The sequence below is a fragment of the Megalops cyprinoides genome, chromosome 5, assembly GCF_013368585.1.
Source record: "Megalops cyprinoides isolate fMegCyp1 chromosome 5, fMegCyp1.pri, whole genome shotgun sequence".
Lineage (NCBI taxonomy): Eukaryota > Metazoa > Chordata > Actinopteri > Elopiformes > Megalopidae > Megalops > Megalops cyprinoides.
The window spans coordinates 36264450-36292198 of NC_050587.1; the positions used below are offsets into that span (position 1 = coordinate 36264450).

The 27749-nt window shown below is 47.5% G+C and overlaps 1 protein-coding gene across 3 annotated transcripts; it reads left to right on the forward strand.

Moving 5' to 3' along the window:
• gpsm1b (G protein signaling modulator 1b) lies at nucleotides 1-27364 on the forward strand. Of its 3 annotated transcripts, none has more exons than XM_036529090.1 (14): nucleotides 1-287; nucleotides 12316-12537; nucleotides 13692-13827; nucleotides 14352-14494; nucleotides 15613-15736; nucleotides 16148-16263; nucleotides 16577-16732; nucleotides 17050-17158; nucleotides 17714-17828; nucleotides 21736-21806; nucleotides 21946-22110; nucleotides 25770-25878; nucleotides 26311-26519; nucleotides 27161-27364. In XM_036529090.1, the coding sequence occupies exons 1-14, from the start codon at nucleotides 229-231 to the stop codon at nucleotides 27353-27355; spliced, it is 1929 nt and encodes a 642-aa protein (XP_036384983.1). In that variant the 5' UTR covers nucleotides 1-228; the 3' UTR covers nucleotides 27356-27364. The 3 variants fall into 3 exon arrangements, with proteins under 3 accessions (XP_036384983.1, XP_036384981.1, XP_036384982.1); XM_036529088.1 differs by lacking the exon at nucleotides 1-287 and adding an exon at nucleotides 10034-10297; XM_036529089.1 differs by lacking the exon at nucleotides 1-287 and adding an exon at nucleotides 10034-10297 and having other exon boundaries at nucleotides 25773-25878.
• The last annotated feature ends 385 nt before the right edge of the window (nucleotides 27365-27749 follow it).

The following is a 27749-nucleotide window of genomic DNA, read 5'->3' on the forward strand; positions in this document are numbered from 1 at the left end:
CAGCAGCTTTGCGCACACACACACACACGCGCGCGCACACGCACACAAACACAGCTCCCTGATGTCACGGTCGGGGGAGGGGCCTGCTTTTATGTGTTTTCTTTCTCCACAGTGCATCACTTCCTCAGCGCCTGCCTGTGGTGCGGTGGAGAGAGCAGCAGAGGCTGCAGCAGGGGGAAGGGAACCCAGCGAGAGGGATCCAGAGCTCGGGGCTGCCGGACCCGGCTCATGGCTCAGTCAGCCAGCGCTGTGGACCAGGAACCGGCCAGCAAGAGGCTCCACTCCAGGTAGGAGCTGAGAGGGGAGGGTGGGGGGGGTGGAGGGGGGAGGGTGCGGGCGGGTTGAGGCAGAAGGGGGGAGGAAGGTTGAGGTACAGGGGTTTAAGCGTGCCTCTCGCTGACTGAGGAGGGGGGGAAAGGGGGTGGGGTGCGGGCGGGAGGTCGGGGGTTGGGGGGGAGTGAGCCCTCTGCTCGGAGATCCTGACTGACGGAGGCTTCCCCCCGGGATCAGTGAGCTCCTCTTCCTGCCGGGACCTAGGGAATGCGCGAACCGGCGGGAGGCGTTCACATTAGTGGGATTCCATGCGGACTCGTTTCCTCTGGGGGTGCTGTGAAGAGCAGCGGCGGAGTGGGTGTGACTGGGGGCCGGGGAGCGGGGGAGGGAGGGGGGGGGGGGGGGTTAATCGGTGGAGCGTGTGGAGCACACGCCGGGGCCCGCGGTGCCGCCCTGCAAGAGGCGGATCTGCGCGTTTGTAGAGGTGCGTCCGACCGGCGGGCCGCCACCGCCGCTACCGCTGCTACCGCTGCTGCTGTTTCTGCTGTCAGCTGGTGCTGCTGTTTTCCCTGCTTCTGCATACGTGTCAGGCAGCTCCACCATGCTCTCTCTCCGCCGCGTGGGGCTAACCCCTGTTTGCCTTTCGGATCGCAGACGCTTTGGGTTAAACAAACAGCCGCGGTTAGATGCGTGTGTAAACAGCGCGGGCTGACGGGGCCGCAGAGGCCGGCGCTTCGGCTGAATCAGCGCGGCGGAACGTGAAGGTCTTTCAAAAGGTCGTACAGAAAACACGCACAGAGTGGAGACACAACTCATACAACCGCTGCCCACGTCAGGCACTGTATAATTTATTCTATGCCGTGTTCCCACTTCCTGTCTGTCTCTCTCTCCCCCCATTTTCTCTCTCTGTCTCTGCTGCCGCCGCCTCTTCTTCTAACTGTAACTGAAAGAGGGATGAAAGGGAAAGAGAGAGACCGGTTGAAAGGAGCAGTTGTTGTGTCAGAGGTTACTGCAGAGTACCACCCCTCCCCCCTCCTCCTCCTGAATGCACAACACCAAAGAGCTGCTGAAAATGCTAATGACCACTGAGTTGCAAACTGACATTTAGGCTGTCCCTAAGCCACCAGGCCAGGTGACGCTTTTGGCGATTGTTCTTGCTGATGCGATTCTCGCCGTGCCTTTTCTAAGCGTTGCTATGCACCGATGTGAGCAGGTGGCACAACGTCAAAAAGTCCACGGGCCGAGTTTCCTCCTTACCAGGTCGGGCAACTTTCAGTTTGAAAAGGATGACAACCCTTCTCGATGCCACAACCACATCCATATTCAGATTTGTAACCTGATGGCGGTGACGCTGCTGATGCCATCCAGGAGAGAAGAGGTGCTTCAAGCCTTCATTGTTCCTTTTGTTACGCTTCAATAGAGTCTCGCTCAGCCTCGCGGTCCGTGTCCCAGATAGAAGCTTGTGCGTGCGCTTGCCCACCGTTGCGAGGGGCGTGTGTCGTGACTGTGTGGGGAGAAAATGGGGCTCTTTTGCAATGAAAATGACATGCTTTATGTGCGCTGCCAAAGGCCACACAGCCTTACAGGGGCTGCCCGGCTCCTGTCCTGGAGGGCTGCAGTGTTTACAGTTTTGCTTTCCAGCCAGGCAATGAAACATCTGATTCCACTAATCGTGTCTGTGGCCGAGCCGCTGTAGCTTCCCTCCCCAGCTCTGAGGCTGTTAGCGGTATCCTCGGCTGCTGCTTCAGCTGTCTCGGCCGCTGTCTTTCCTGCTTCGCTGGCTGTTGTTCCAGCTGCTCTCCTGACTGCTGTTCTCACTGTAAGATTCGGCTCTTCGCCTCACCCGTTGCCCCGGCTGTCATCTCAGCTATCATCTGAACTGTTCTCTTGACTGTTCAGCTGTTTTTTTTTCAGCTATTGCCTTGGCTGTTCGCTCAGCTGTGATTCCAGCTGTTGCCTTGGCTGTTAATCTAACTGTTACCTTGGTGGTTCTCCCTGCTATTGTTCTAACTGTTGCCATGGCCGTTCTCTCAGATGTTGTTCTAGCTGTTCCTCTGGCTGCTGTTCTGGCTCTGTGCAGTTAACCCCACCATTCCTACGGGTCAGGATGCTTCAGAACGTCTCAGAGCCCCGCAGGAAGCAACGGGGTCAGGGCATATCCACTGCACACGGCAGCACCCTGTCCAGCAGTTCCATGCAGAGATTAGCATTATCTGTGTTCTGTGAAGATGTCCCAGGACGGGGGGAAGAGCACGTTCCTACGTTCCGTGTAAACACAGCGCTTCCTGATTTCCAAATAAACACACGGACACGCACCCTTTCATAAGGCACTGCCCACTTGCACCAAAAAACCTGAGGTGAACATTACATTGCATTACATTGCATTACAAGACCTAACTGTCTGTCTGACTGTCTGCCTGCCTGCATGTGGTGTCAGTGCAGTCCTGGTATCTCTGGAAGCACCAACAATCTGTCTGGCTACTATACATTACATTCATTAGCAGATGCTCTTATCCAGAGCGACTTCCAGCACCAGAGAACAGAACTGTATCCATCCAAGCTAATTGAGCAGCCTCAGACATATTGGTAGCTATTATTTATATAATCAAGCAACATTTCCGCTAGTCCAAATGAGGGCATTAAGAATATACGCCTGGAGACCCTGTTGACACGTTTGTGCAGCAGATGGGGTTGAGGGAGGGTTGATTAGACATGGATGCAGATAAAGAGAAAAGATGCAGCCATACAGAGAGAAAGGAAAACATTCCCAACTGCTCTGAGAGCCGCTAACCGGTTTCCCTGACGACCGCATTTGAATCTCCCTTTTCAAAGGCGAAATTAGCACAGTGGCCAGCATTCAGATCAGCCAGTGAGAGGAGGCTGGGGGCGTGTTTGATCTTGGCCACTAGGGGGCGAAGAGGCAAGGGTTTCAGAGCTGAGAGGGGCAGCTGGAGGGAGACGCAGAGGGTGAAATGTAGATGGGGGAGTTTGTGGTGGATGGAGAGGCAGCAGAAAACTGACCGTTAGATTCAGTTGACAGTCATCCGTAACTTAGACTCATTGTCAAGCATAAGTGCAATGTGTTTCTTCACAAACACCCATTGGTGGAGTTAGTGGGTTCAGCAGTCACCTAAAACAAGCACCAAAATTGTGTTTCTGTTGAACAAAGTAACACTTTAATTAATTTGTAAGTCACAGTCAAGGACAAATGTTGATTAAATCCAGGGGTTGGTTTAAGATTTACAGAACATGTGGTGAGCTAGACGTCTCTTGGCCTAGACAGAATAAAAAAAAAAAAAAACTAAATATGACCCGCCCAACCAGACAGTCACTCAGTTCATGCGAGAGCTGTCTTCTTCATCTGAGTATGTGTAGCTGTCTATTTCCAGCCCTATGATAAGAAGAATGCTGTTGAAATAAAGAAGCACACCCCCGTTTGTGTATGAGAAAACTCTGGCCGCTTTGACAGCTCAGCACGGAGAGCATGTTGTCTTCCGCAGACCGCAGGCGTGCAATTACAGAGCGATCGCGTCTCCAAACAGACCAATTAGAGCCGAGAGCGGAGCCGCTCGGCGTAGACGGCATCAGAGGCATGTGGGCTGTCTCCCCACAGCAGGGAGCATGCGAAAAGAGCTGGGCGCTGAACCCCGCTGAACCCCGCTGCACCCCGCTGCACCCCGCTGAACCCCGCTGAACCCCGCTGCACCCCGCTGCACCCCGCTGAACCCCGCTGAACCCAGCTGAACCCCGCTGAACCCCGCTGAACCCCGCTGCACCCAGCTGAACCCCGCTGAACCCCGCTGAACCCCGCTGCACCTCGCTGAACCTCGCTGCACCCCGCTGAACCCCGCTGCCCCCCGCTGAACCCCGCTGCACCTCGCTGCACCCCGCTGAACCCCGCTGCACCCCGCTGAACCCCGCTGAACCCCGCTGAACCCCGCTGCACCCCGCTGAACCCCGCTGCACCCCGCTGCACCCCGCTGAACCCCGCTGAACCCCGCTGCACCCAGCTGAACCCCGCTGAACCCCGCTGCACCCCGCTGTCTGCTCACCAACGGGGCCTTCCTCTGCGACCCTCGCTGTGTCCCACTTTATAAGGCAATATAAGGTTAAGAAAGATATTCAACATATTCTAATTCATGTCAAAATCATATATTTGTTCAAGTATATTGTGTGTGCATCATTGCACAGTATAGATTTTATATAGTTGTGACAGTATTGTTATTTTTACAGCTAGGTCAACAATACTGGCATGCAGGTACTTGCCTGAAAGTGGCAATTGATGGGTTATTATGAGCAGCATTTTACAGGTACTAAAATGTATTTACATGGGTTAAATTTCAGGGCTCTTGTCTGGTGCTGGTTCGTTCAATGTAGCACACATTTCCCTGTGCATGAGTATGAGTAAAGCTCAGAGCTGTAAGACGAAATCAAAATGACACCTTAACCTCACAGCGGATTCCAGGAACCATAATACCCCCCCGCTGGAAATGTTCTTCCCAGTCCTAAGAGATTCTGTTCTCTGGCAAACGATCGCTGTGCCCTGGATATCGTGTGCCGGCCTCAAAGAATGTGAGCACAAGGCAGGACAATTACACCACCCACCTCCTGCTGAAATGCGCTCTTAGTTTGCAGTTCTCTGAGGAAATGCATTCTCCTAGCAGTAAATTAACAGACAAACAGAGCAGACTTAGCAGAGAGCCCCCTCTCTCTGACCACATTTGAGCAAAGCAGACATGTGTTGCTATAGAGCTCGACACCAGAAAGAAAACAATGTTTTTCTGGAAGGGTCTGACTGTAGCCTGGGTACACCACAATGCCCTTTGCCCTGGTTTTAGAGCAATTTCTTTTCTTCTGTGCATTTCTGGTATTTGGGAGGCCCAAAGTGCTAGAAACCACAGAAGTGATGTGCCTGATTAAGATGACTATGCAAGGTTCAGGTAGGCCTGGAGCTGGTGTCTACTCCAGCTTTACATCTAGGTCTCATGTGTCTCTGTGTCATCTGCTTTGCAAGAGTACAAATCCAAGGATCTTTATGTGATGCAGATCAGTGGATCAGAGAATAAGATGAGCCATGCAGATCATTGTAATTTCACAGATCTTAGCAGATGCAATTCTGATCAGACCTAAAGGGGTATGACATGCAGATTATTTACAGGTAGGTAAACACACACACACACACATCCACACATGTGCACGCGCGCGCACACACACACACACAGTTTCTGTGTGTAGAGGATTAATTTAGATAATTTTCACTGGCAAGCAGTCAGCATCAGCAACCTCTCTTTAGAAAATGTGTTTTTCCCTTTTTTAGCAAGGTATGTAGTATGAAAGTATTCACATCTTTTTTAATTTAAATTAATGTTTGATTTGAAGTTGAACTATAGTAGTGATTGCAAAGTTATGCAATGTAAAAATTTACGGAAAAAGCACATCTTGAGGATTTTAGTCTTTTATTTAGTTTAATTGCTTCACCAAAGCGTGTGGTTATGTTGTTATTGTCTTCATTGTAATTACTTAAACCACCCCCTCTCCTTTCATTTTTGGACAAGGTCCTACCAGTCATGGCCTAACGGCCTTCCGTTGGTTTCCAGGATTATTTTTCCCATTTTCCCATAATTTCACATTAGTCTGCCCAATGGAGTAATATTGACCAGTATAGCAGCCAGACAGATTGTTTGTGCTTTCAGAGATACCAGGACTGCTGATACCGCAAATAGACAGATAGACAGACAGCTAGGTCTTGATAAGTGTAACAAATAAAGTGAAACATGTTGAACGAAATAAATGTTTGTTGTTGCTAAAGTTTACAGGTTTGAATTACTCGACGTTTTGACAGTCTTTGTCTTTATTTCATATCTCATTTTAAAAGGAGTCCAAAATGGATTTCCTCGGCTTCTGGCCTGTGTTTTGGAACTCTTGACACACTTCCTGCCCAGCTAGAGGGTACGCTTCTTCGAGCTACACAACACTCCATCACACACTTTAGATCCTCTGTCCAAATCACTGGATGGTCTAGTACGGTTACAGATTTGACTGGATTGTGCTGCATTGCATTGAATGTAATGTGACACTCTCTTAGACATCCACATGGACTTGGCTCACAGACCAGTGGTATGTAGTAGAGGAAGAATAACTTATAACCACAGGTACTTGAAAAGGAAATGATGTATTACGTACTTGTTTTTACAGCTAAGACAGTTTGTTCTGGTGATTGGTGCTAGTGACCTGGATTGGCCCTGCCAGTTTTGTAGTTTTAGAAGGCAAACTCCAGAATTATGCATTTCCCCTTAAATATCAGTGAATCAGGCTCAGGCCAGCTGTCAACAACGTCACCCTCACTCGGACTCCAAAACATGAACGTTTCAAGTTTCTCTGCCATGTTCAATAAAACATTAGCCCATGTAAGCTGCAAGTTGCATTTTCCCAGGCCTGATCTAACCGTCAGCCATCAAATATTAATGCAGGGGTGGGGGGCCAGTCCTGAGCAATTAAAGAGCAGACGGGGGGTGGGGGGGGGGGGGGGGGGGTCGAGGGACACACAGACTCAGCGAGAGGGCCTGCCCCGCGGTCATGTCCCCTAGTGGCGCCCCATCACGTTCCCGAAGGCAACAGAGAGATCAAATGCTTCTGAGGTGACAGACCAGACCTCTGTCTGCAGGTGGGCCTGACACATATGTCCACACCAGGAGACTGACACTCCTGTGTCTTTACCCAGAGATACACTCAGCCCATCTAACAGCAGCAGTGTGGTGTAGTAGGGAGGCCTGTGTCTTATAACCACAAGGTTGCGGGTTTGATTCCCAGCTGGGATACATTACATTATGGTCATTTAGCAGATGCTCTTATCCACGGTAACTTAAATAGGTTACAGTTTTTACATGTTATGAATTTATACAGCTGGATGTTTACTGAAACAACTGTGGGTTAGGTAACTTGCCCAAGAGTACAAGGGTACAGTGCCCTAGTGGGGAATCAAACCAGCAACCTTAACAAGCCCTGCTCCCTACCACTATGCTACACTGCTACCCCTGTTGTAGGCTCATATCCAGCTGAATGACATGCAGGTCTGTCTGGGCAATGGTGTCTGTAAACCAAATAAAAAATAAAATCCAGTTTCCCAGATGAAAACGAAATACGAGGTGTTCTTCTCCCTCCTAAAAAGGCTGGCTGGTTTAAAGAGGTTCTCCTCCTGATCCCCGCTCCCTCTTGGCTTGTACCTGTCATTTATTTCCAGTGTGCTGGCTTCCCCCTGTCATGTTGCGCGTGCTCGTCTCTTCTGAAGTGACAGGTGGGAAGCCGAGCACGGACGCGGCAGACGTCGTGAGGCGTTGTTGTTAAAATAAGGAGGCGCGGTGTTTGGTAAACAGCATGTTTAGCGTGCTCCACTGGCTTTTACACTGTCTAAGTGCTGTTCTGCTAACTCCCCTTCCTGGTGCTGTGTCTTGGGGTCAAACATTTAAGCAGTGCTAGTTTTCTCTGCTTTACCTTTGAATGGGAAATGCCTGTCTTGTGGTATATAGTTATACCAAAAAACTGCGCCAAAGTGTGATCCGTTATAACCCCTTGTGTGGATAGCTCGGGTACATAGCTTGCCACTGTTCTTCATTAATGTAATGGACTGTCCATGCATCAGTGCCATATACCTTTATCACTGGAATTATTTTACATCAGATCCTGTTTTGCCGCACTGTAAACTTGCATGCCACAGCTCGGAGCGTGTTTACACCACTGATTGATTCTGAGCCTGAAATCTCAGGGTGATACCTGGATTAAGGGTAATGAGATTTCCCCGGTCGTTAATCAGATGCATTTAAGCACTAAAGCAGGGACAACACTGAGCAAAGCATGAAGGTTGAAGAACTAGCTGATCCTGCTTGTAAAGGCAGCGCTGTCACTGCCTGTGTGAAACCGCAGACCTGGCGGCCTTATGCTTCCGGTTAAAGTGCCTGCCACGCCAGACCTGAACCACATAATGCAGAGCAGGGCAAAGCAACCTTGGGCCTGGAGGGGGTGTCTCATTACATTACATTATTGTCATTTAGCCAATACTCTTCTCCAGTGTAACCTACACAGGTTACAGTTTTATCCGTGTACACAGCTGGATATTTATTGTGGGTGGTCGTGGGTTGAGTACGTTGCCCAAGGGTACAGCACACTGCTGCCCCCTGCCCCCTACACTGCCCTGCTGGTCTCTGCTTTTGGTCTCTGGCTGATGAGAGTTATAATAATAATAATAGTAATAATAATAGGAAGCTTTGCAGCAAGATTTTGAATGAGCTGCAGCTGGAAGTGTGCTCACCCTGGCAGATGTGAGAGGAGCATATTGCAACAGTCTGATCTGGGTGATACGGACGTGCGTTGAACCTTCTCTTTTCCCGTGAAGTAATGTGATCTAATCTTGGGTATGGAACTTAAACCACGGAAGCGAGCTGTTGCAGTCCATGCAGTGTGATGTTCAAAAACGAGAACCATAACTGTCAAGGCTCAGCTTCAGTATTTCCACTTTTGCACTTTTGTTTGCAACCAATGTTACGTGCGTCACTTTTCAAATTAATCTCATTATTAAACTCATTTGTTTCCACGCTGACACAATGCGCGGTATTGTATGACTACGTTGGAAAATTTGCCATTCGCAGTTTTGAATGTTCACACCAGGCAAGGCTCCTTATCAAGCTCTGCTCTGGGGGTGCAGAGCACCACAATGACACCTATGCTCGTGCATTTACTTTATATACCTCCATACTTCTTTTTTGTATTTTTACACAAATACGCATAGTAATCACTTGTTTATTGCGTCATTGCATTGTAGTAAATGTGTTTTTTTGTTGGGAACAAACCCCCTTTATGCATAAGCCTTTTTATGGGTTCCATTCAGCATTCCTGGGGGTTTCCCCATTGGTAGGAATCTTGGTATTGGGGCCACTGTGGATAGTGAGGTTCTCCTGTACTGTTCTACAGGAAAGCGTCAGGCTGAACTGCTGCTGCCCTGTACAGGTATCACTCTCACATCAGATTAGTGACATACGTACTTCCCACTGGGCGGTCTCTGTTTCCCTGCTGGGCCGAAACTGAATTTCTGGCAGGAGCAGTGGACTGGGGGATTACAACAGCGCGTGTTCCCCTCCCAGAGGATTTTGGTCCTGGCAGGGACACGGTGTCACGCCAGTGTCACATTGTCATCGTCTGCAGGGCTGAGAGGAGCTGGGAGCTCCGGCATTTGTTCTCAGATACCATTCCCCCATGCACTGCATCCAGATGAAGTGTTTTTACCAGCGCCCTAAGTGATGGTGACCTCCTCTCAGCCGCCGGCAGAGAAATCCCTCTTTTTTGGGGATTTGGAAGACAGTAGGAGAGAGATTTGTGGTTAATTTGCGCTCCAGACTTCAGAATACCCCACTCCTTTTTCAGGTCTTTCATTGGTGTGTTCTGTCGAAGAGGCCTGGCCACAGCTGGAATTTACAGGACGGTGTGGATTGTTCGGGGACCCCTGAAGAGCTTTGGGACAGATATTGTGCTGATTTAACAGAAGAAGAGTACAGGTTCATCTTACCTCTACTCACAAAAAAAGGCACAGTCCTTTGCTGAAGGAGCTCTTTTTTTCAGCGATAAGGATTAGCAGAGGTCTACCTTGGAGGACAGAGTACTGCGACCTCCTTGTAGTGTTAACATCGGCAGCATCATTTGAAAGTCTGATGACGCAAATCTTGCTGGTCAGCTTCACTGTCCTGATCTGGGGTCAGTAATAAGGACAGTCTCTGTTGCACCTCCATCCGCCATTGAACTCTCCAGCTGTGCCCAACGTGCTTCCTGCTACCCTCTCTGGGGAACTTCCATATAAGGAGATGAGGCCACTGATGTCAACCGCCGGGGTGTGCCCAGAGCCCCGCCCCCTCAGCGGGGCGTGGCATGCATTGTGCAGGCTTGTCTACCACGGCCCCCGGCCCCGCCCCCTGCTAAGGCCGCTCCGCCTGGAGCTGGGTGTGTATGTACGGAGGACCCTCACCAAGCAGAAAAAGAGGTACACTCCGAGCTCATTCAGGGGCTCGGATCCTGGCCCTGTTTGCGCGTGGCTGATCCATACTCACAGTCTGCTTTGCCCTAGTCTATGCAACTCGGAGAGCTCTTATATTGCAGGGGATTTCATTGTGCTTCTCTTGCTCTGTATCTGTTACTGCTGGGCATGTGGAGATTGTTAGGCTCGCTCTGAGTGGATTTTGGCTGTGTGGGTTTGTGGGGATGGACGCCGTCCCACTCTCGCTGTGATGATAATGTGGCGTGTTATGAACTCTCTCCGTTCAAAGGCTCAGGGTCTCGTTCAGCGCGGGGTTCAGTGTGGCTCACATCTGGAAGCGCTCGGCCCATGATATGATTTGGACCAATTTTCCTGGGTTTCAAACTGAACTCGGGCCATTCCTCTGAGAAATGATCACGAGTTCCCCAAAATGATATTTTTTAAATTTATACATCAGTAAGAAGGGTTTTTTTTTGTTATTGATGTTTTTTGTTGTTTTTGAGGTTTCTGGAACCTTTGAACTGGCCTTGGAAAATGTAACACAGGGGAAGTGTTTGGTTGCTTATACAGAACACAGAACAAGTGAACTGAAAATGTCTTCGCTTCTAGCCAGAGGAAAACAGGTCAGCCGCTGACATTTAGTGAGAGAGCCAAACATGTTACCTGGCCACGACTCCCTCTAGTAATGCAGTTGCCATGGCAACTCAAGATTATTGGAGACGGAGAGGGCCAGGAGAACTCAGGGTTGGGCATTCAAGTGTTTTAATGGCTGAAGTAATGGAACATTCTGACCTTCTGTGTGAACGCTTTGACACAGCAAAAAACCGAAACAAAACTGTAGCCACTCTACTGTGTGTTGAGAGGTCAGTATAGCAGCTCATGTCCGGAGATATACAAATGTTTATTTTGGGCTGTCAATATCAACATATTATTTTACAGTTATTATTCATTTGATTTTTTTTTTTTGCTGGGAAACAAATTAGTAAGCATTTGAAGATGAACCTAATTGGGTTGAGTGTTCCAAGCACAAAGAGGGTAAACAGCCCTTGTTTGGTTGATTTAGTTGTGCTATGTTGCCTGATAGAACCACCTATTTTAACAGCCTTTATGGTTAAAATACAGGAAAAGCAGAGTCAACACAAAAACAACAACGTTTTCAGCCAGATAGCATCAATGCATGTCCACTGTAATGGCTGTGTTAGTCTGAGTCAAGAGAGTGGCTGTTGTGGTGGTGAGAATAATTCATTGAAATAGAAAGGAATGAAGGGGAGGGAGTGCGTGAGAGAGAGAGAGAGAGAGAGAGAGAGAGAGAGAGTGAGAGTGAGAGTGAGTGAGAGAGAGAGAGAGAGAGAGAGAGAGAGAGAGAGAGAGAGAGAGAGAGAGAGAGAGAGAGGGAGAGAGGGAGAGAGAGAGAAAGAGAGAAGAAGAGAGAGGGAGACAGAGAGAAGGGGAGAGGGAGACAGAGGGAACCTGAGGTTCGTGTATGTGATGGTGGGCTGTACTTCGGCAGGGATTGATGAATCTGCTGACTAAGGTCCAAGGCATGGAAGAGTATGTGTGGGAGTATTTGGGCCAGCGCCTACCCATGGGTGGCATTACAGAACTGTGCAAGAGAACTGTGTGGGCTGAGCCAGATAGGCCCGTGTGGGAGGAATCCACCTGTCTTTTCAGTTCAGCTTGTCTTAAAGAAAAGATGGGGGCTGAAAATTATTATGAAATAACGCATGCTGAAATATAATCTTCAGCATTTTAGACATGCATATTCTATAAATTAACACATTATGTGTACATTTGGAGATGCTGAACAAATTGTTGCCACTTCAACATATTGTAAAATGACTTACTTGGTAAAATATCATTTCTAATGATTTGGCGCTTTTGATTTATTCAGTCTTGACAAGGAAATCTAGCGTACTCCAGACATATTCGTAATGGAGTGTAAATGCCTGGGCATGCTGTTGTTGCTGCTGTTGTGACATCACAATGACTCTGTCCTGACCCTGTGGCCGTCCCTCTCTGCCCAGGATGGAGGCCTCTTGCCTGGAGCTGGCCCTGGAGGGCGAGAGGCTATGCAAGGCTGGGGACTTCAAGGGGGGCACAGCCTTCTTTGAGGCTGCCGTCCAGGTGGGAACGGAAGACCTGAAGACCCTCAGTGCCATCTACAGCCAACTGGGCAACGCTTATTTCTACCTGAAGGAGTACGCCAAGGCCCTGGAGTACCACCGGCATGACCTCACCCTGGCCAGGTGTGCAAAATGATCCTCAGTAACTGCCGTCGTCATGGAAGGGTCCCTGCAATTTATAACCCTGAATATGTGCTGAGGAATATTGGGTTAAGTGTCTTACGCAAAGGTACAACAGCACTGAACCACTGCTGGCAACCCCTACTCCTTATCACTATGCCACACAGTTACGCAAATAAATTATGTTGAAAACTGTTATTCAAGCAGATGAATGTATAAAAAGCATGATTATACTTCACGTAACCTGAGACACAAAAGAAACATTATAAACTGTAAACAGACAGGACCACATCACTATTTACAGGAAAAGCCACAATTTAACACACTTAACGTCGCAGTGTAAATCTAAGGTGGTACATAACGGCTGTGACTGTTAACATCTGAGCTTGCTGGAGGGTGATTGGTCACAGCGCTTACTTCTCTGATTGCACAGCTCTGTGAGGCTACAGGCCGTGCAATGAAGCACTTGGGTTACAGCATGCTGGGAATGCTTCTGCCCAAAAACCCCAGCCCATAATTCTCCACCCTGGAAACACGAGGCCAGGTCTTGACCCAACTCCCAAACCGCTCGCTTGATGTGATGTTAACGTTGGAAGAACGTGGATGTAATTCTTTATTTACAGTCAACGGAGAAAGAGGCAAGGTTGCTGTACTTCCCAGAGATGAGGCCAGAGGCTGATGCAGTGACAACTTCCTCAGAGCCAATAAGAAAAGAATAAAGTCACAGTGCAGCCAATGACTGTCCCCCAGAGAGCATCATGGGAACAGTGACTAGGATTATAGAAGAGCAGCAATAACTTTTCAGCTCATTCTGGAAACAGTAATAAAAAGAAATGAATACTAAACCAGACGCACGTTCTTTACATTTGAGACTTAAGAGTAAAATATATTACACTGACACACCTAGTTTTTATGGAGCTTCTACATCCTGTGTGGTAGTTCAGAGCCCCACTGATCTCCTGTATTGCACTTTTTTGGCAAATATGTGGGGTTTTGAAAACTGTTATGAGCTTGTTTCAGACACTACTCACTCTCCCCATTCCACATCATGGTGATTATAGGAACTCTCAATGATCATAACAGGTTTCACCCAGAGAGGGTCACAAAGCCTTCGGTGAGATGGGGGCAGTGGAATTCACAAAGCTGTCTGTTTCCAGGACGATAGGGGACAGGATCGGGGAGGGGAAGGCAAGCGGGAATTTAGGGAACACCCTCAAGGTCCTGGGACGTTTCGACGAGGCGGTGGTGTGCTGCCAGCGACACCTGGACATCTCTCAAGAGCAAGATGACAAGGTAGGTCTCCCTGCCCCGCATACACGCACTCCCTGATCATACGCTGTGAGTTCCCACTAGTTCGGGAAATGATAAAACAGCTCCTTCTGCGCAGTCTCACCCTCTCACGGGTGAGGGGGTAGCTGTGTGTCAGCAGCCCAGATTTGGAAGTCCCTCATTTACATTTCTGGTAAGGCATTCTCACAGGATGCCAAATGCAAAGCATACACTTGCTGCAGGCCATTTTTGACCCCAGCGTGTCGGTTATGGAAGTCTTGTGAGGCACTGCGAGGACCACAGCTGAATTTCAGCAACCACATGGGACCCACAACATAGTTTCATCTGATGTGCTGACATCACTGTGACCCATGTCAGAGGACATCCTCAGAACCACATCTGCCGTCTCTATGGCATCTACACTGGGCAGATTGGGGATGTACAGGCTGGGGGTTGTACAGGGGATGTACACACACACACACACACACACACATAAATTTTGTATTGTGTACTGTACTGTAAGCAGCTTGTGGTGTGTGTCTCTGCAGGTGGGCGAGGCCAGGGCGCTGTATAACATGGGGAACGTGTTCCACGCCAAGGGCAAGCAGCAGGCATGGGGCTGCACCCAGGGCCCCGGGGACCTGCCCTCAGATGTCAGAGACACCCTGCAGAGGGCAACGGCGTTCTACGAGTGAGTTTCCCAGCATGCACTGCCCTGCTGTGCCACACACGCTGACACGCACCGCACGGAGCCTGGAGAATTATACTGTGCATCTCACACCGACACAGCCTACGGCTAGTCTCTGGATCATCCGAGGGTTGCAGGTTCAAATCCAGAGAGGTGAGCCGCTCTCCACGGGAGGAATAAATAATGCACTGCGATTTGTCCCTCTGAGGAGCTCCTTGTTAATGTATGAGTACAAGGTGTTTTTGTGTGTCCTTGTCGCCTCCGACGCGCATTGCGGAGCGTAACGCCTTCCTACCTCGTTAAGGGAGATGAGCTGCTAAATGAGTCCCTCAGCGGCTCATCAGCGCTGGGCTGTGTGAGAGCCCCCCCCCCACGCCTGCCCCTCCCCTAAGAACCATGGGTGTTTATTACGAGACATCGATGACTCAGACACGGCACAGAGCTGGAGTATCAAAACACAGAGCGATTTCTTTTCAGAATCAATTAGATATGAAGAGTCCAGGCTGAACAGTCACAGAGTCCACTTTAAGGCTTCAAGAAAAAAAAAATCTGGCCACACCAATACTCCCTGTCAGCACTAATTATACTGGATAATGTTTATAAGTAGGGCTGTGAGAGTATTGCATTACTTATTAAAAAGTAAAGGGAGTCCAAGATTACATTGTACTAAGGGATACCAAGATAATAATTTATCTGGAAAGAGAGTACAAGCTAGTTATAACAGTAGTGCTTTGTAATTTAATGTTTTTTTTCTCATTCTAATTACCTAGGTAGCTCTCTGGTGTTTGTGCACAAATACTACAGGCTGAATTTACTATGCACTGTATTTACTGGGAATAATAAAAATCCAGCAAGGTTTTCCCATTTGGCCTCATCTGCACAAGTTCCAGACTGTGTATTTCCTGTGAGGGATTTGATTAAATAACCCAGAGTCTGCAACAGTGACACGCAGGTATTCTTTGCATAAGAAATATCCCTGTAAGGTTTCAAATTGTGTGTGGAACCTTGTAGGGAAAACTAAGAGCCAGAAAGGGCTTCAAGCATAAACCTTCACCTGGAATCACGTTATTCCCACATCCATAAATTACTCAGCGCCCTTCTCTCTCTGCTGTGTCCGTCAGGATGAATCTGTCCCTGGTCAAGGAGCTGGGGGACCGGGCAGCCCAGGGGAGGGCTTTCGGAAACCTGGGGAACACCCACTACCTGCTGGGAAACTTTGTGGAGGCCATCAAATTTCACAGGGAGGTAAGGTGCCCTCTGCTGGAACAGTGGTGAACTGTGGATGGATAACAAAATGAGAGAGCCTATTGCCATATTAATTTTTGGTATGTTTGATCATCATCACCTGTTGCATTCTCGGGGTCCTTGCCTCAAAAAATGGTATTGTTCCATTGGTGGAGATGACCTCAGAAGAAACATGACAGAATCATTGAACAATTATTATTATTATTTTTTTATCAAGGAAGTATTCAGCTTGCAATGGTAGGAAATAGTATGTGATCAGAAATAAGCACTAAAAATGGCTCTACTGACACATGGCATTTACATTTAATCCACCGTCAGACAAAACCAGAAAACCTTTATTGTGATATAGAAGGCATTCAAGGAAGTTGAAGAGGAGACAGGCTTAGCTATTTGCCTTTATGTCCTTTCCAGCGACTCTCCATCGCCAAGGAATTCGGGGACAAGGCAGCCGAACGCAGAGCCTACAGTAACCTCGGCAACGCCCTGATATTTCTGGGACAGTTCAATACTGCCACTGAATATTACAGGTAATATTACAGTAGTATTAAATACGACTTTGTATAAAGTATTCTGAGTACACTAAGATGTTTTCTTATCAATGTGGACTTGCCATCACAAGAAGACATATAAACAGAGAGATTTATTTAATGTGACTTAATAATAATAATAGCATTTTCAAAAAATGTGTATGTGACAGCACATTTATACATTTGTAAATGTATTTCCTTGTAAGTTTGAATTGGACAGAAATATCTCTCTCTGTCTCTCCCCCTCTCTCTCTCTCTCCCTCTCTCTTGCTGTCTCTTTCTCTCTCTCTCTCTCTCTGTTCTTGTCCTTCAGGAAAACGTTGCAGCTGTCCCACCAGCTGAAGGACCAGGTGATGGAGGCTCAGGCGTGTTTCAGCCTGGGGAACACCTACACCCTCCTGCAGCAGTACGACCGTGCCATAGATTACCACCTCAAACACCTGATCATAGCGCAGGAGCTTGCAGACAGGTAGGCACATGCAGGGTTGTGTGTGTGTGTGTGTGTGTGTTCATAACTGTGATGCCTTTAACTGTGAGTTTATTTGCTTGTGTGACTGTGTGTTTCTCAGTACATCTGTCTGCATGAATGTGTGTGAAGGTGTGGTATATGTGTAAATATGTGTATGTCTGTGTAGTGTCTATGCGTCTGTGTACTTGTATGTACTTGTGCTGTTGAGGCACGTTGGCAGTACATTGTATTCCTCACCTCCATTGAGGCCTTGGGGAGCCAGCCTTATTTCTGACAGTGGAGTGACAGTACCTGTGTGTGCCTGTGTCTGACGGCAGGGTTGGGGAGGGCCGTGCCTGTTGGAGTCTGGGCAATGCCTACGTGTCTCTGGGAAACCCCCGCCAGGCCCTGCACTATGCTCGCAAGCACCTGGAAATCTCCAGAGAGGTGAGGGCAAGAGCGCAGCCCAAAACTCTGAGGGACACGCGACCAAATGCCCCCCAGATTTTAGAACTAGTATGCACCCAACAAGAACACACACTGACATCACCTCAGCAGCCTGGGTCTGGATTTGTGACACATTATTAGCTTCCTTTAGCAAGGTGACAGGGGTAAGCTTTCATCCACCATAGCACCTAATGGCTAGCTCACAGCTGATACAGTACACAATAAATAATTAACTAACAAATAAATTAATGAATAAATAACAATTTAATATCAATCTTTCAAGCAGTCTGCTTGTTTCCTACATCCATCATTCTCGCTGTATATCCTTTGATAAATTTCTCTCTGGCCTTAGGTATTTCAGCTTGTACTGCAAAAAAACACATGCACGTGTAAGGGTTTTATTAGCAATATAATTTCCACTGACCAAAACAAGGGAAGACTAAAGTAAGCTGTAAGACATTCCACATTAAGTCACATGATGTCAAGAGATTCCATAGCTTTAGACAAGCTGTTCCAAAAATTCGGTGATCACTCAAACTTGGGGTCCCTCTGCAGATCGGGGACCGGAACGGGGAGCTGACAGCCCGAATGAATGTACAGCAGCTAATGGAGACTCTGGGAATGACGGAGGGTGACCTCTCCTCCTGCGGGTCAGAGTTCGAGATGCAAGGTAGGACCACCCACTGGATTTGCCATCGTCCCGGGCAGCGGTGCCATAGAGCTGCTGTTTAGCCCTTTCGCGCCTACAGTCAAACTGGTGTGATTAGCCCTTTTGCCCGTACCATCAAACCAGGGTGATTAGAACACTAGACTGGACAAAATGTAGGTAATGTTAGCTTTGAGGAAACAGTAAGTTAGCGTTACAAAGTACAGCAAATGCAGCGGTGAAAACTATGAGAAGCTTAATAACGCTAATGGAAACATATACCGAACCACGTAATGTAACACACGCGCTACATAACATAAAATAAGCCATGCTGGGTGGCAGTTGGAAATGCTTTAGAACTTACATATGAGAGGGTTAGATTTGGTGGCTGGTACTCAACCCAATCCCACAATGCACTTATTTTATTACTTTGCACATCAGTTGGAACAGGAGTTGAGTATAATGACTTTTGGTTTTGAGAAACCAAAAGATAAAGATTAAAAACATTCAAAAAGATAGTGGACAAACTTTTGGTAAAAACAGCAGAAAAGCAACTAACAATTTTTGCAGCAGCTCCCACTGTTAAGCTGAACACATCCGAAAGTATTTTAACTTATGATTTACCGTCAGATTTTCCAGCTCTTCCCCGGCTGAGTAATGAAATAGCTGTTCGCTATTTATCTATCTCTATAAATGGCATTACAACACCGCCCACTGTCTGGCCTTCCCTGCCAGTGTCTAAAACTTCACCTCATGCCCAAGCAGTGAGACAAATGCCTTTGTGGGGACATTTCGTGTGAGCCCCACTAAGACAAACAGAGAGAGATGGACCTCTCTGATACATAAGACACCCCATAATGCTGGCCAGGAGAGAGACAGTGCTGTGGAGCAGAGTGCAGTGCCACAGTCAGTCTGGCCAGCTCCCGGGCACCACACACCCCTCCCCCCCCAACCCCCCCAGGTTGGCACTGCCTAGCTGCTCTGCTCCTCCCTCCCATCCACCCCCAGCCGGGGGCAGACGCAGGGAGAGGCCGAGCCTCACTGCCTCAGGCAGGACAGTGTGAGAGGAGACTGAGCCGGTCTGATGGGCTCCCCGTCGGCTGGAAATGCAGCGCGTGGAGGGGACAGATGGGATGTGTAACACCTAACACTGCCTGGGATCAAGGATGTGTGTGAGTGAGCTGTGAGCTATGCTGCTATATTTCTCAAACATCATGTGTTAATGGATGAGAGAGTGCACAGAATTATTTACTGCTGCCAGTACTACTAGTAATTCTGGGGCTCAGTGTTGTTTTTTTTTATGAATTATGAGATATGTCAGTGCCAGAGGCACAATGAATACGCAGCTGGTCACATGTGTGTAAATCACATGCCTGCATTATCTGTATACAAATGGCTCCTGGCTGTATATGAAGAAGAATGTGGACGTGCGGATGCAAGTGATACTATATTCCTTGGTCTGTTCATGAAGCTGTTCTGGGGGGGGGGGGGGGGGGGGGGCAAGATAGATTAATTTAGAGTAAACAGTGGTCCGTCAATTTAAAATAAAATAATGATCTGCAGATTATGCAGACTTTCCCCACAGTCAAAACAAGGTCCGTTCCACTGTAAGGTGTTAATAGTGTGTTAACAGTTATGCATATAAACACGTACGGATATGACTTAATGTTATGGTCTGAAAGTAGGTAGGGTGAATGCAGAAAGACGTGGACAGAAGCAGGCAGGGAGAGGCCCCCTTGCTTCCCAGAGGAAAGGGTGAGTCAGGCAGAACAGCTCTGGCTTGTGTGGATGGGACCGGTTAGCCGTTAATTTTAAACAGGGAGGGTCAGTTCAGAAGGAGAAACAAGCCCTGTGTGGACTGAAGGCTTTGCCTGTCTTTTGCTTGTGCCTACACTGGCCAGGCTGGGACACCCTGTGACTAATCCGCTTACTCAGCTACAGGCATAGGGCTGTGTGGAAAAGCAGGCCAATGCCTCTTACCAAAAATTTACAAAAACAAATAATTCATTTTAAAAATCGTCACACAAACTAGCCAGCCTCAGGGAACACACAGGCCACAGAGCCAAACTTCTCAAACAGGAATGAGCCCTCTTCCAGCCCCATTTATTTAACTTGTCCTTAATTTGGCAGGGGAGGCTCCTTAATGACCCATGGCTGGTTAACTAACAGACAGACAATGACTTGCAAATACAAAGATGCAATTACAATTAAACAATCAGTGACTTGAATGCAGCTGATGGAAAGGAACACTGTTATGGGGAAGCTGAAAATGGAAAGACAAGGATCTTTACACATTTAAACAATTAACCAACTAACAATTAAAACAAACAGTTCTGGGGGAGGGGCCAGCAGTTGAAGCCCCTCCTTCACAGGCTTGCTTACAACACCAATCAGGGATCATCTAAAAACAGCCATGAGACGACTGAGGGTGTATTTTTGTAGTGCAGTCAAATTATAAAAGAGACATACCCTTGAAGCAGCCAGAATTAAAAATAACGAGATTCTATATGAGGAATATACATGACTTTCAGACACTGTGTAAAAATTTTAAAGGCACGAAGAATGGTTTGTAAACCAGGTTTGGTTTTTAAGATGAAAATTGCATGAAACTCACCATATCATAGTGGAATGAATTAATTTTTTTCTGCCACTGTGGACCCCGATTCATTGCTGGTGAAGGACTAGCCCAGACTTTAACCAGTGACTCAACTGCGAAAGTCAGCCTACCTATGAGGAACACCACATCCTTGTTTGATTTACATTTTTATAAACTGAATATAACACTCCTTGCATAAATAGAAAAAAATGGAGACACCACCTAGAAGGAGTGTTTGCCCCCTCCATGTCCCTGTAACCCCTCCCGCTTGGACCCCTGGCGTTATGTTTTGGAGCAGGATCTGTGAAGGCTTCTTTATTCGATAACTGATGGCTTTGTGTCTGTCCGAGCTTGGCTGCATCCACATGATAAAACCACAGCAAACTGTTTTTAACATTATGGGATTAAGGATTGTGGTTTTAGTTTTTGAAGATCTAGCACTAACAGAGTTGGGATAAGAAATGATCAGGTTTTGGTTGTAGTACAATAGTGCTCTTAATTACACTTATAATACTTAATAATAATTCCTGACAGCCTTTATTTTTGATTATCACTTCAGACATTGATATATATTGTATACAGTTTAACATAAATGTACTACCCATCTATGCATCTTAAAATTCACATTCATTTCAGTGTATGTCCCTCATTCAAGGGACATAATGGCAAAGTACCATCTGGGATTCAAACTCACAACCCTGTGGTTTAATCATAGTGGTTTTATCACAGTCCCACACTGAGGCATTGTGTTAACTACATGGCAGTGTTAAATAACTAAAATAAAGGTTTCTTTAAAAACAAAATCTTTGGATGGGTTAAAAGAAAAATAAGGGGCACTGTAAATATTTTCACATATTTTCAGTGACAGCGGTTATCTTTATCTAGGCTCTTCCTGTGTGGCACGTTTATTTAAAAAGTTCCATTTCTGATAATCCATCAGGCATTTTCATCAAAACTTTCATCAAATCCAGTCTCTGATCCTAGCCAGCTGTGGTTTATTAAGAAGATAATGTAGTTTGTGCTGCTATGTTGTAATTTGTGATTTGTGTTTCAGATTTTGATATAAACCAGTCTTAAGTTTCACGTCAATATTTTTCCTAGAAAAAAGAATCACAGAAAATGCAAGTCCGAGCCAGTTCTGAACTACTAAATTAAGTTTGATAAAAGACGCTAACTCAAAATGAATGTTCGACTTTTTCAGGCATGCATATTAAGGGAGATTATCCCCCATAAGGAAACTGACTGCCTCTCCTCTACTATAAAAGGTATGAAAAAAGAATCCCTGCCTTTCCTAATGCCTGTCTTCTCTCTTTTTTTCATTTTTCTGTCCCGCAGGAGCCAGACCAAAATTCAGCCAAAGAAACAGTATGGACAGCGTCGATTTGTGGAAATACCCTTCGGAAAAGGTAACGCCACAGGCAGTTTTGAACGATACTCAGTTTTACCCTTATGGGGTCAGATTAACCGTGCCTTAGTTCAGGCTTCAGTAATTTCAAGCTGCACCTAAATGCACTGAGGTCATGTATCTTTCCTCCTGTGGTTCAGAACGGAGACAGTCAGGATATGGATGACCCATCCAGAGGAACCAAGGACCACATCTCCAGCCCGGTCAGAAGAAAGGGCCCAGCTGACAGCCACTCGTCAGAGGAGAGGCACTGGCTGGACTCTCCTCTGGACACTGAGGACATTACAGTACAGGTGACCCCTCCGGTAAGATCCTAAATTCTCCTCTCTTTAATCCAACCCTTCTCTCCCACTGTTTTAGAGATTACTTTGTGATGTTCCAGTTGACAATTATAAATTTGGTAAATCCTGTGCTCTGAATCACATGGAGAAGGTCAATTAGTGTTTATGAACAAAGGGCTAGACTACTCTGTGTTGAGAGCTTGATACACACCTGGTATGCAAAATGAAGGACAAAATCTATGTTTGATCATAATCAGATTATGCATATTTTTACATATTGGAGCAGATTGGCCAAATTTGTGATGGAAATGATTTCTCACACACATATGCAGTTATTTGTCATGATAATTGTATTATAACTTTGAAACTCAAACATAACCCTAATTAATTAATTAATTAATGGAATTATGCTGATGATTTGGGGTAGCATTTGTTTGCGGGGATTGAATTGCTTTCTCAATGTAGTCTTTTGGGAAAAAAAAAAAGACTCAAAGTCAGTGATACACAATAACAGACAGCACAGGTGAGATGGATCCAGTCGGGCACAGTGCAGTGCAGAGGGGTAGCAAAACCCTTCTGAGAACAAAATCCTCCCCTGGTGAGCAGGCTCCCCTCCCCACAAGGAAGAAAAATGAACTGAAGCAAATGAAGCTTGTTAATGTGGGTATAACAGTGTGCTAAATTGCTGTCCTTCTGTGTTCACCATCGCTGGAGAAGGTGGTTCAGCAGTGAACTTCTACCGCTACCGCTGCACTATCCCAAGGTCATTTAGGGAGCTTTTATGGTGTTCATTGTTCCATTATCTCCAAATGAAAAAAGTCACTCAGCGTGGATCCCGGAGGTAATGCCCTAAACACATTAAACGAACGCCCATAGCCTTACATGCGCGGAAGCCTAATGTGCTTTTCCACAAGCCAGGCTCGTCCTTCACCTGATTAACTGCTCGATTCAATGGAATCTGACACACAGCATGCTATCAGATCTGCTATAATGCTCCAAATGGGCATAGATGCTGACCAGGGGAGCCTTGGATGTGCTGACAATGGCAATATGATGTGGCCGGGTGATTGCTTTTAACCTTTATTAAGCCCACTGTGAGGGGAGAATGCTTTTTTACGCTGTCTCCTGGCTCGTGCTCCATTTGTTCATTTGATGAACAGGAAGGGGAAACATCACGTTTGCCCACGGGTGTAAAAACGCTTCGTAGCATACAGCACACCTTGAGGAGACCGTTTCACATCATCAGCGGCGTTAGGAACTGGAATAAGAGTGAGCTTTGTGGATGCAGAATGGATGGACTGATTGCCTACGAGTCGTTTTCTCCCTGGCTGTAGCAGTGCGGTGAAGCAGCATAAAGGTACTTGCAATATTACGCTGGGGTGGTGATGGCTGGTCTCCGAGAAGATGGGGGGGTGGGGGGGGGGGGGTTACGCCAGAGTGGTAGGCCGTCACCGTTTGCGTCACAGACCACTAGAAGCACGGGTTTGAAAGAGGAGTTCTGGTTTCTATGGTGACCTTGCTGTAAGACAAGGAGTGGCCCCGCTTCTCTCTCTCTCTCGCTCTGGCTCTCTCTCTCCCTCGTGGGGTGACTGAACAATGCAGGCAGCGTTAGGATCCGGGCAGAGTGAGGCAGAGGGCAGGGGAGAGGGGAACACAGGAAGACAAGGCAGCCTCTGTTTCTGCAGGGAGAGGAGGAGAATGCCGCGCCGGGCCGCAGCACAGTAAGACCGCGGGACCGTCGGATGTGTGGCGGGGTGCTGCGTGGGTGCTTTTCCGGGGTTTGCTTTTCGGTCTGTGAACAGGTGGCTGTGCGGCTATGCCGTGGCGTGCGCCCCACTGAGCATCCGGCTCTCTGTGTCCCTCGGCGGACCCCCTCTCTCCCCAATGAGAGACTTTCCCACAGCGGGACAACGGGCTGCTGCTGGGACGGCCTGCAGAGAGAGGGGAGGGAGCTGGGAGAGAGACAGGGGGACAGGAGGGGAGAGAGGGGGGGGCGAGAGGAGGGGGGGGGCGAGAGGGGAGAGAGAGAGGGGGACAAGAGGGGAGGGGGGGGCGAGAGGGGAGAGAGGGGGATAAGAGGGGAGAGAGGGGGAAAAGAGGGGAGAGAGAGGGGAACGAGAGGGGAGAGAGAGGGGGAGGAGAAGGGAGAGAGGGGGAAGGTGAGGAGAGAGAGGGGGACAAGAGGGAGGGGGCAACAAGGCAAGAGAGAGAGGGGGGATAAGAGGGGAGAGTGAGGGGGAGGAAATGGGAGGGTGCCAGTTGTTTTTGTCATTTTTGGGCGAACTCATAGGCAGTTCTGTAATTGCAGACACTTCACTGTTAAACCGAAGGCAGACCGCCAACAATGTTTTCTGTGTACAGCAGGAATGACCTGTAATGTTATTTTTGAATTGAATACAGTGCTGTTAGTGAACAGTGTGACTGTATGTGTGTTTGCTGAGTTGGTCTTAACCCAGTTCCAGTCAGTGACCCAGTTTGTGATTATTTCTGTTGCCTGTACAAACGATAAAGGCCTTTATGCAGTTTTTGACTGTGTGTCATAAAACTATGGAGAAATCATGTGATCTTCCTGACAACTGATTGAACCAAAGTTCTACAATGTAAATATTGCTTGCAGAATGCAATATCATAAAAAATCATATTAACATCATAGAAATAATGAAAAGGCTGCTTTTAATTTAGCATGATTTTATGAAATTATTTCATGGAACTGTCTTATACTGAAAGTGCTTAATCTATATGAGAAATCAAACATTATCAATATGTTAGAAAACATGGCGTGCCAACAAAAATGTTGATGTGTAATGTCTAATCATCCACAAGCCAATAGTGGCAATGGTGTCTCTGTGATCTGCTGTAAGGGTCTGTAGACTGATTGGACATCATCCATCTGTTATTGATCCCTTATCCTTCCAGTATCTCAGTTGTGTCGTGTTGTGTTATGAGAAGCTCCTGTACTCATGAAAGTAGAGGTTCTTAGGGCCTGTAGGAGTATATAACCATTTTTTTAATGAAAACTGTGCTCGATGGTGTCTGAAAATCCAGTGATGTCATACCACATGTCTGATTTCATACAAATGCAAACCTCAGTGCAAAGCATTGTGGGACAGCTAAGAAAAAGTACAGTGTGGAGCTGATCCTGTTTTTTTTTCCCATGCCAAGAGCAGGTGGAAGACTTGACTGTCTCACTCGTATTGTGATCAAGCGAATCCCAGAAGCCTGTTTTTCACCATACAAAATTTTCTAAACTTCAGATCCATCACATACATTTAATTACCTCATCTTGCCTTATTCCCAGTTACCAGATCTGTGCATCTCTGCACAGGGCATAACAGATGCCCCTCAGAGATTAGGCCGTAGGAATGTCCTTTGGGTGAGGGAGGAGCGAGCAGGTCAGATCACCAAGGAAACATGCGCAAACTTTGCAAAGCACAGACCATGACTGTTTCACACTGCCAGTATGTGTACTGTAAATAGCCACAACGTACGCACACTGATCACGTGTCCGAGCCCCCCCCCCCCCCCCGGCTAACAGAATCCGCTAAACAAATAAGGGAAACAATGTAAACAGGATATGTGGAAGGCACTCTGGTCGTCGCGTGGGAAAATCCTGAGAGCCGTGGGCAGAGGGTCCTGCGCCTTGCGCCTCGTCGTTAAGCGCTGCTCGGTCCTGTCCATTTCAGAAGCTAGGCCGGGACCCCTCGGACGAGGACTGCTTCTTCGACCTCCTGAGCAAGTTCCAGAGCAGCCGCATGGATGACCAGCGCTGCTGTTTCGATGAGCAGCAGGAAGGTGAGGAGGGGGGTTACTGCAATATGGTGGGGTGGTGACACCTGTACACCTGTTTGACGTGTCAATTTTGTTAGCTACATACCTACCTACCTACCAATCTATCTGTCCACTTACCTATAAAATCTATCTATGTATCTATCTATCTATCCATGCATCCATCCATCAATCCATCCTGCTTGGAATGCCAGTATTTTAAAATCTGTCTGTCTGTCAGTTAGTGAGTCAGTCAGCCTGTCTGTCTGTCTGTCTTTTGGATCTGTCATCTGTTCTGTCTGTTTTCCATACCTGCTTCTGAATCTACTGTGCTGTTGGGCTGTCTGTCTGTGTGTCTACCTAGCCTATCCATTCTGTATATGTGAGCAACTCATTTAAAAATTGTGACATTTTGTCCCATTTTTTCTGATTAAATCCTTTGGTTTCTGCTGTCTGCAGACCCCTGCTCGGTCTTGACCTCACCTCAGACGGAGGAGCTGTTCGATCTGATCGCCAGCTCTCAGAGTCGGCGTCTGGACGACCAGAGGGTCAGCGTGGGAAACCTGCCGGGTCTTCGTATCACCCAGAACAACCTGGGCCACCTTTGGGGTGACAGTGACTCCCAGGAGCCTGGAGACGATTTCTTCAACATGCTCATCAAGTGCCAGGTGAGACCGGGGCAGGTGTGCACAAAGATTCCATAGAGATCTTCTGTGTGGGAAAAATATGGAGCTTCTGCAATTCTGAGGTCTTTGCCCTCTGAAATATGAGCTATAAGAAATGAGTCTCTGAGAAAATAAACCCCAAAGAAAGTGCTTGTTTGGATGTGTCAGGCGTTTTTAATTCACCCTAAGGAAGATCTTTTGACTTGGTGTGTGGCTGTTACATTCAATTTGACACTGTCACCTGGGTTCATTCGCAAAGACAGATTGCCTTTTACACGTCGTGTAAAATTCATTTTAGATGCCAATGTCATACGCACTACTGTGGTGACATCTAGTGCCGAAGGTAGCTCACTGCAGACAATCAACCAAACACTTCCTATGGGTTTGGTTACACTAAGAATTGCCCAAGGTGCCTTTTAAGTTGAAGGCACTAATTAGAATCATTCGGGATTTTGCTTGTCACATCACTTTATGAGTCATGAAACCTTTAAAAGTACTCCAGGCTCCAAAGCCTCTTTACTTCCTCTCTTTCCCTTCTCTTACTTAATGTCTTCAAACATCCCTCCATCAAAAGCTACACTGGGTCCTATCCTCCACCTTTTGCAGCACTCCCCCGTCTCACCTGTCTCTCCATCTCTCCCCAGTCCTCCAGGATTGATGACCAGCGGTGCTCCCCGCCCGACCCAGGCCCCCGGGCCCCAACGGTACCAGACGAGGACTTCTTCAGCCTAATCCAGCGGGTCCAGGCCAAACGCATGGACGAGCAACGGGTCCACCTCCCCTCTGAGGACCAAGACGGGACCGACTCAGATCCAGAACCTCCCTCTGGGGACTCCTAGAACCCTGCCTGGCCCAGAATACTCTCTGATATATATACGTGTACATACTAATATATAGGAATGCTACTTTTTGCAGATCAGCAGAGAGGCTGGGCAGGGTTTGGGTCTGGACCTGGTTTCAGATTCGTAGGCCACACGCCCTCGAGGCTCGAGGAGCTGCACGATTTTGGCCAGACTCTTCAGTCCACTGGCTGAAACAGTGCAAACGGAGAAACCGTACACCTCCGCGATGAGGCAAAGAAGTGATGGTGTTCTGGAAGTCTCCATTATGACAACGGCTCATGCTCCCAACTGTTTCAGAGTGTGGAAAGATATTTGGGGGCCGTATTCATCCAGATACTGAGAGTATTCTTAAGAAACTGAGAGAATTCTTAAGACACTGAGAGCATTCTCA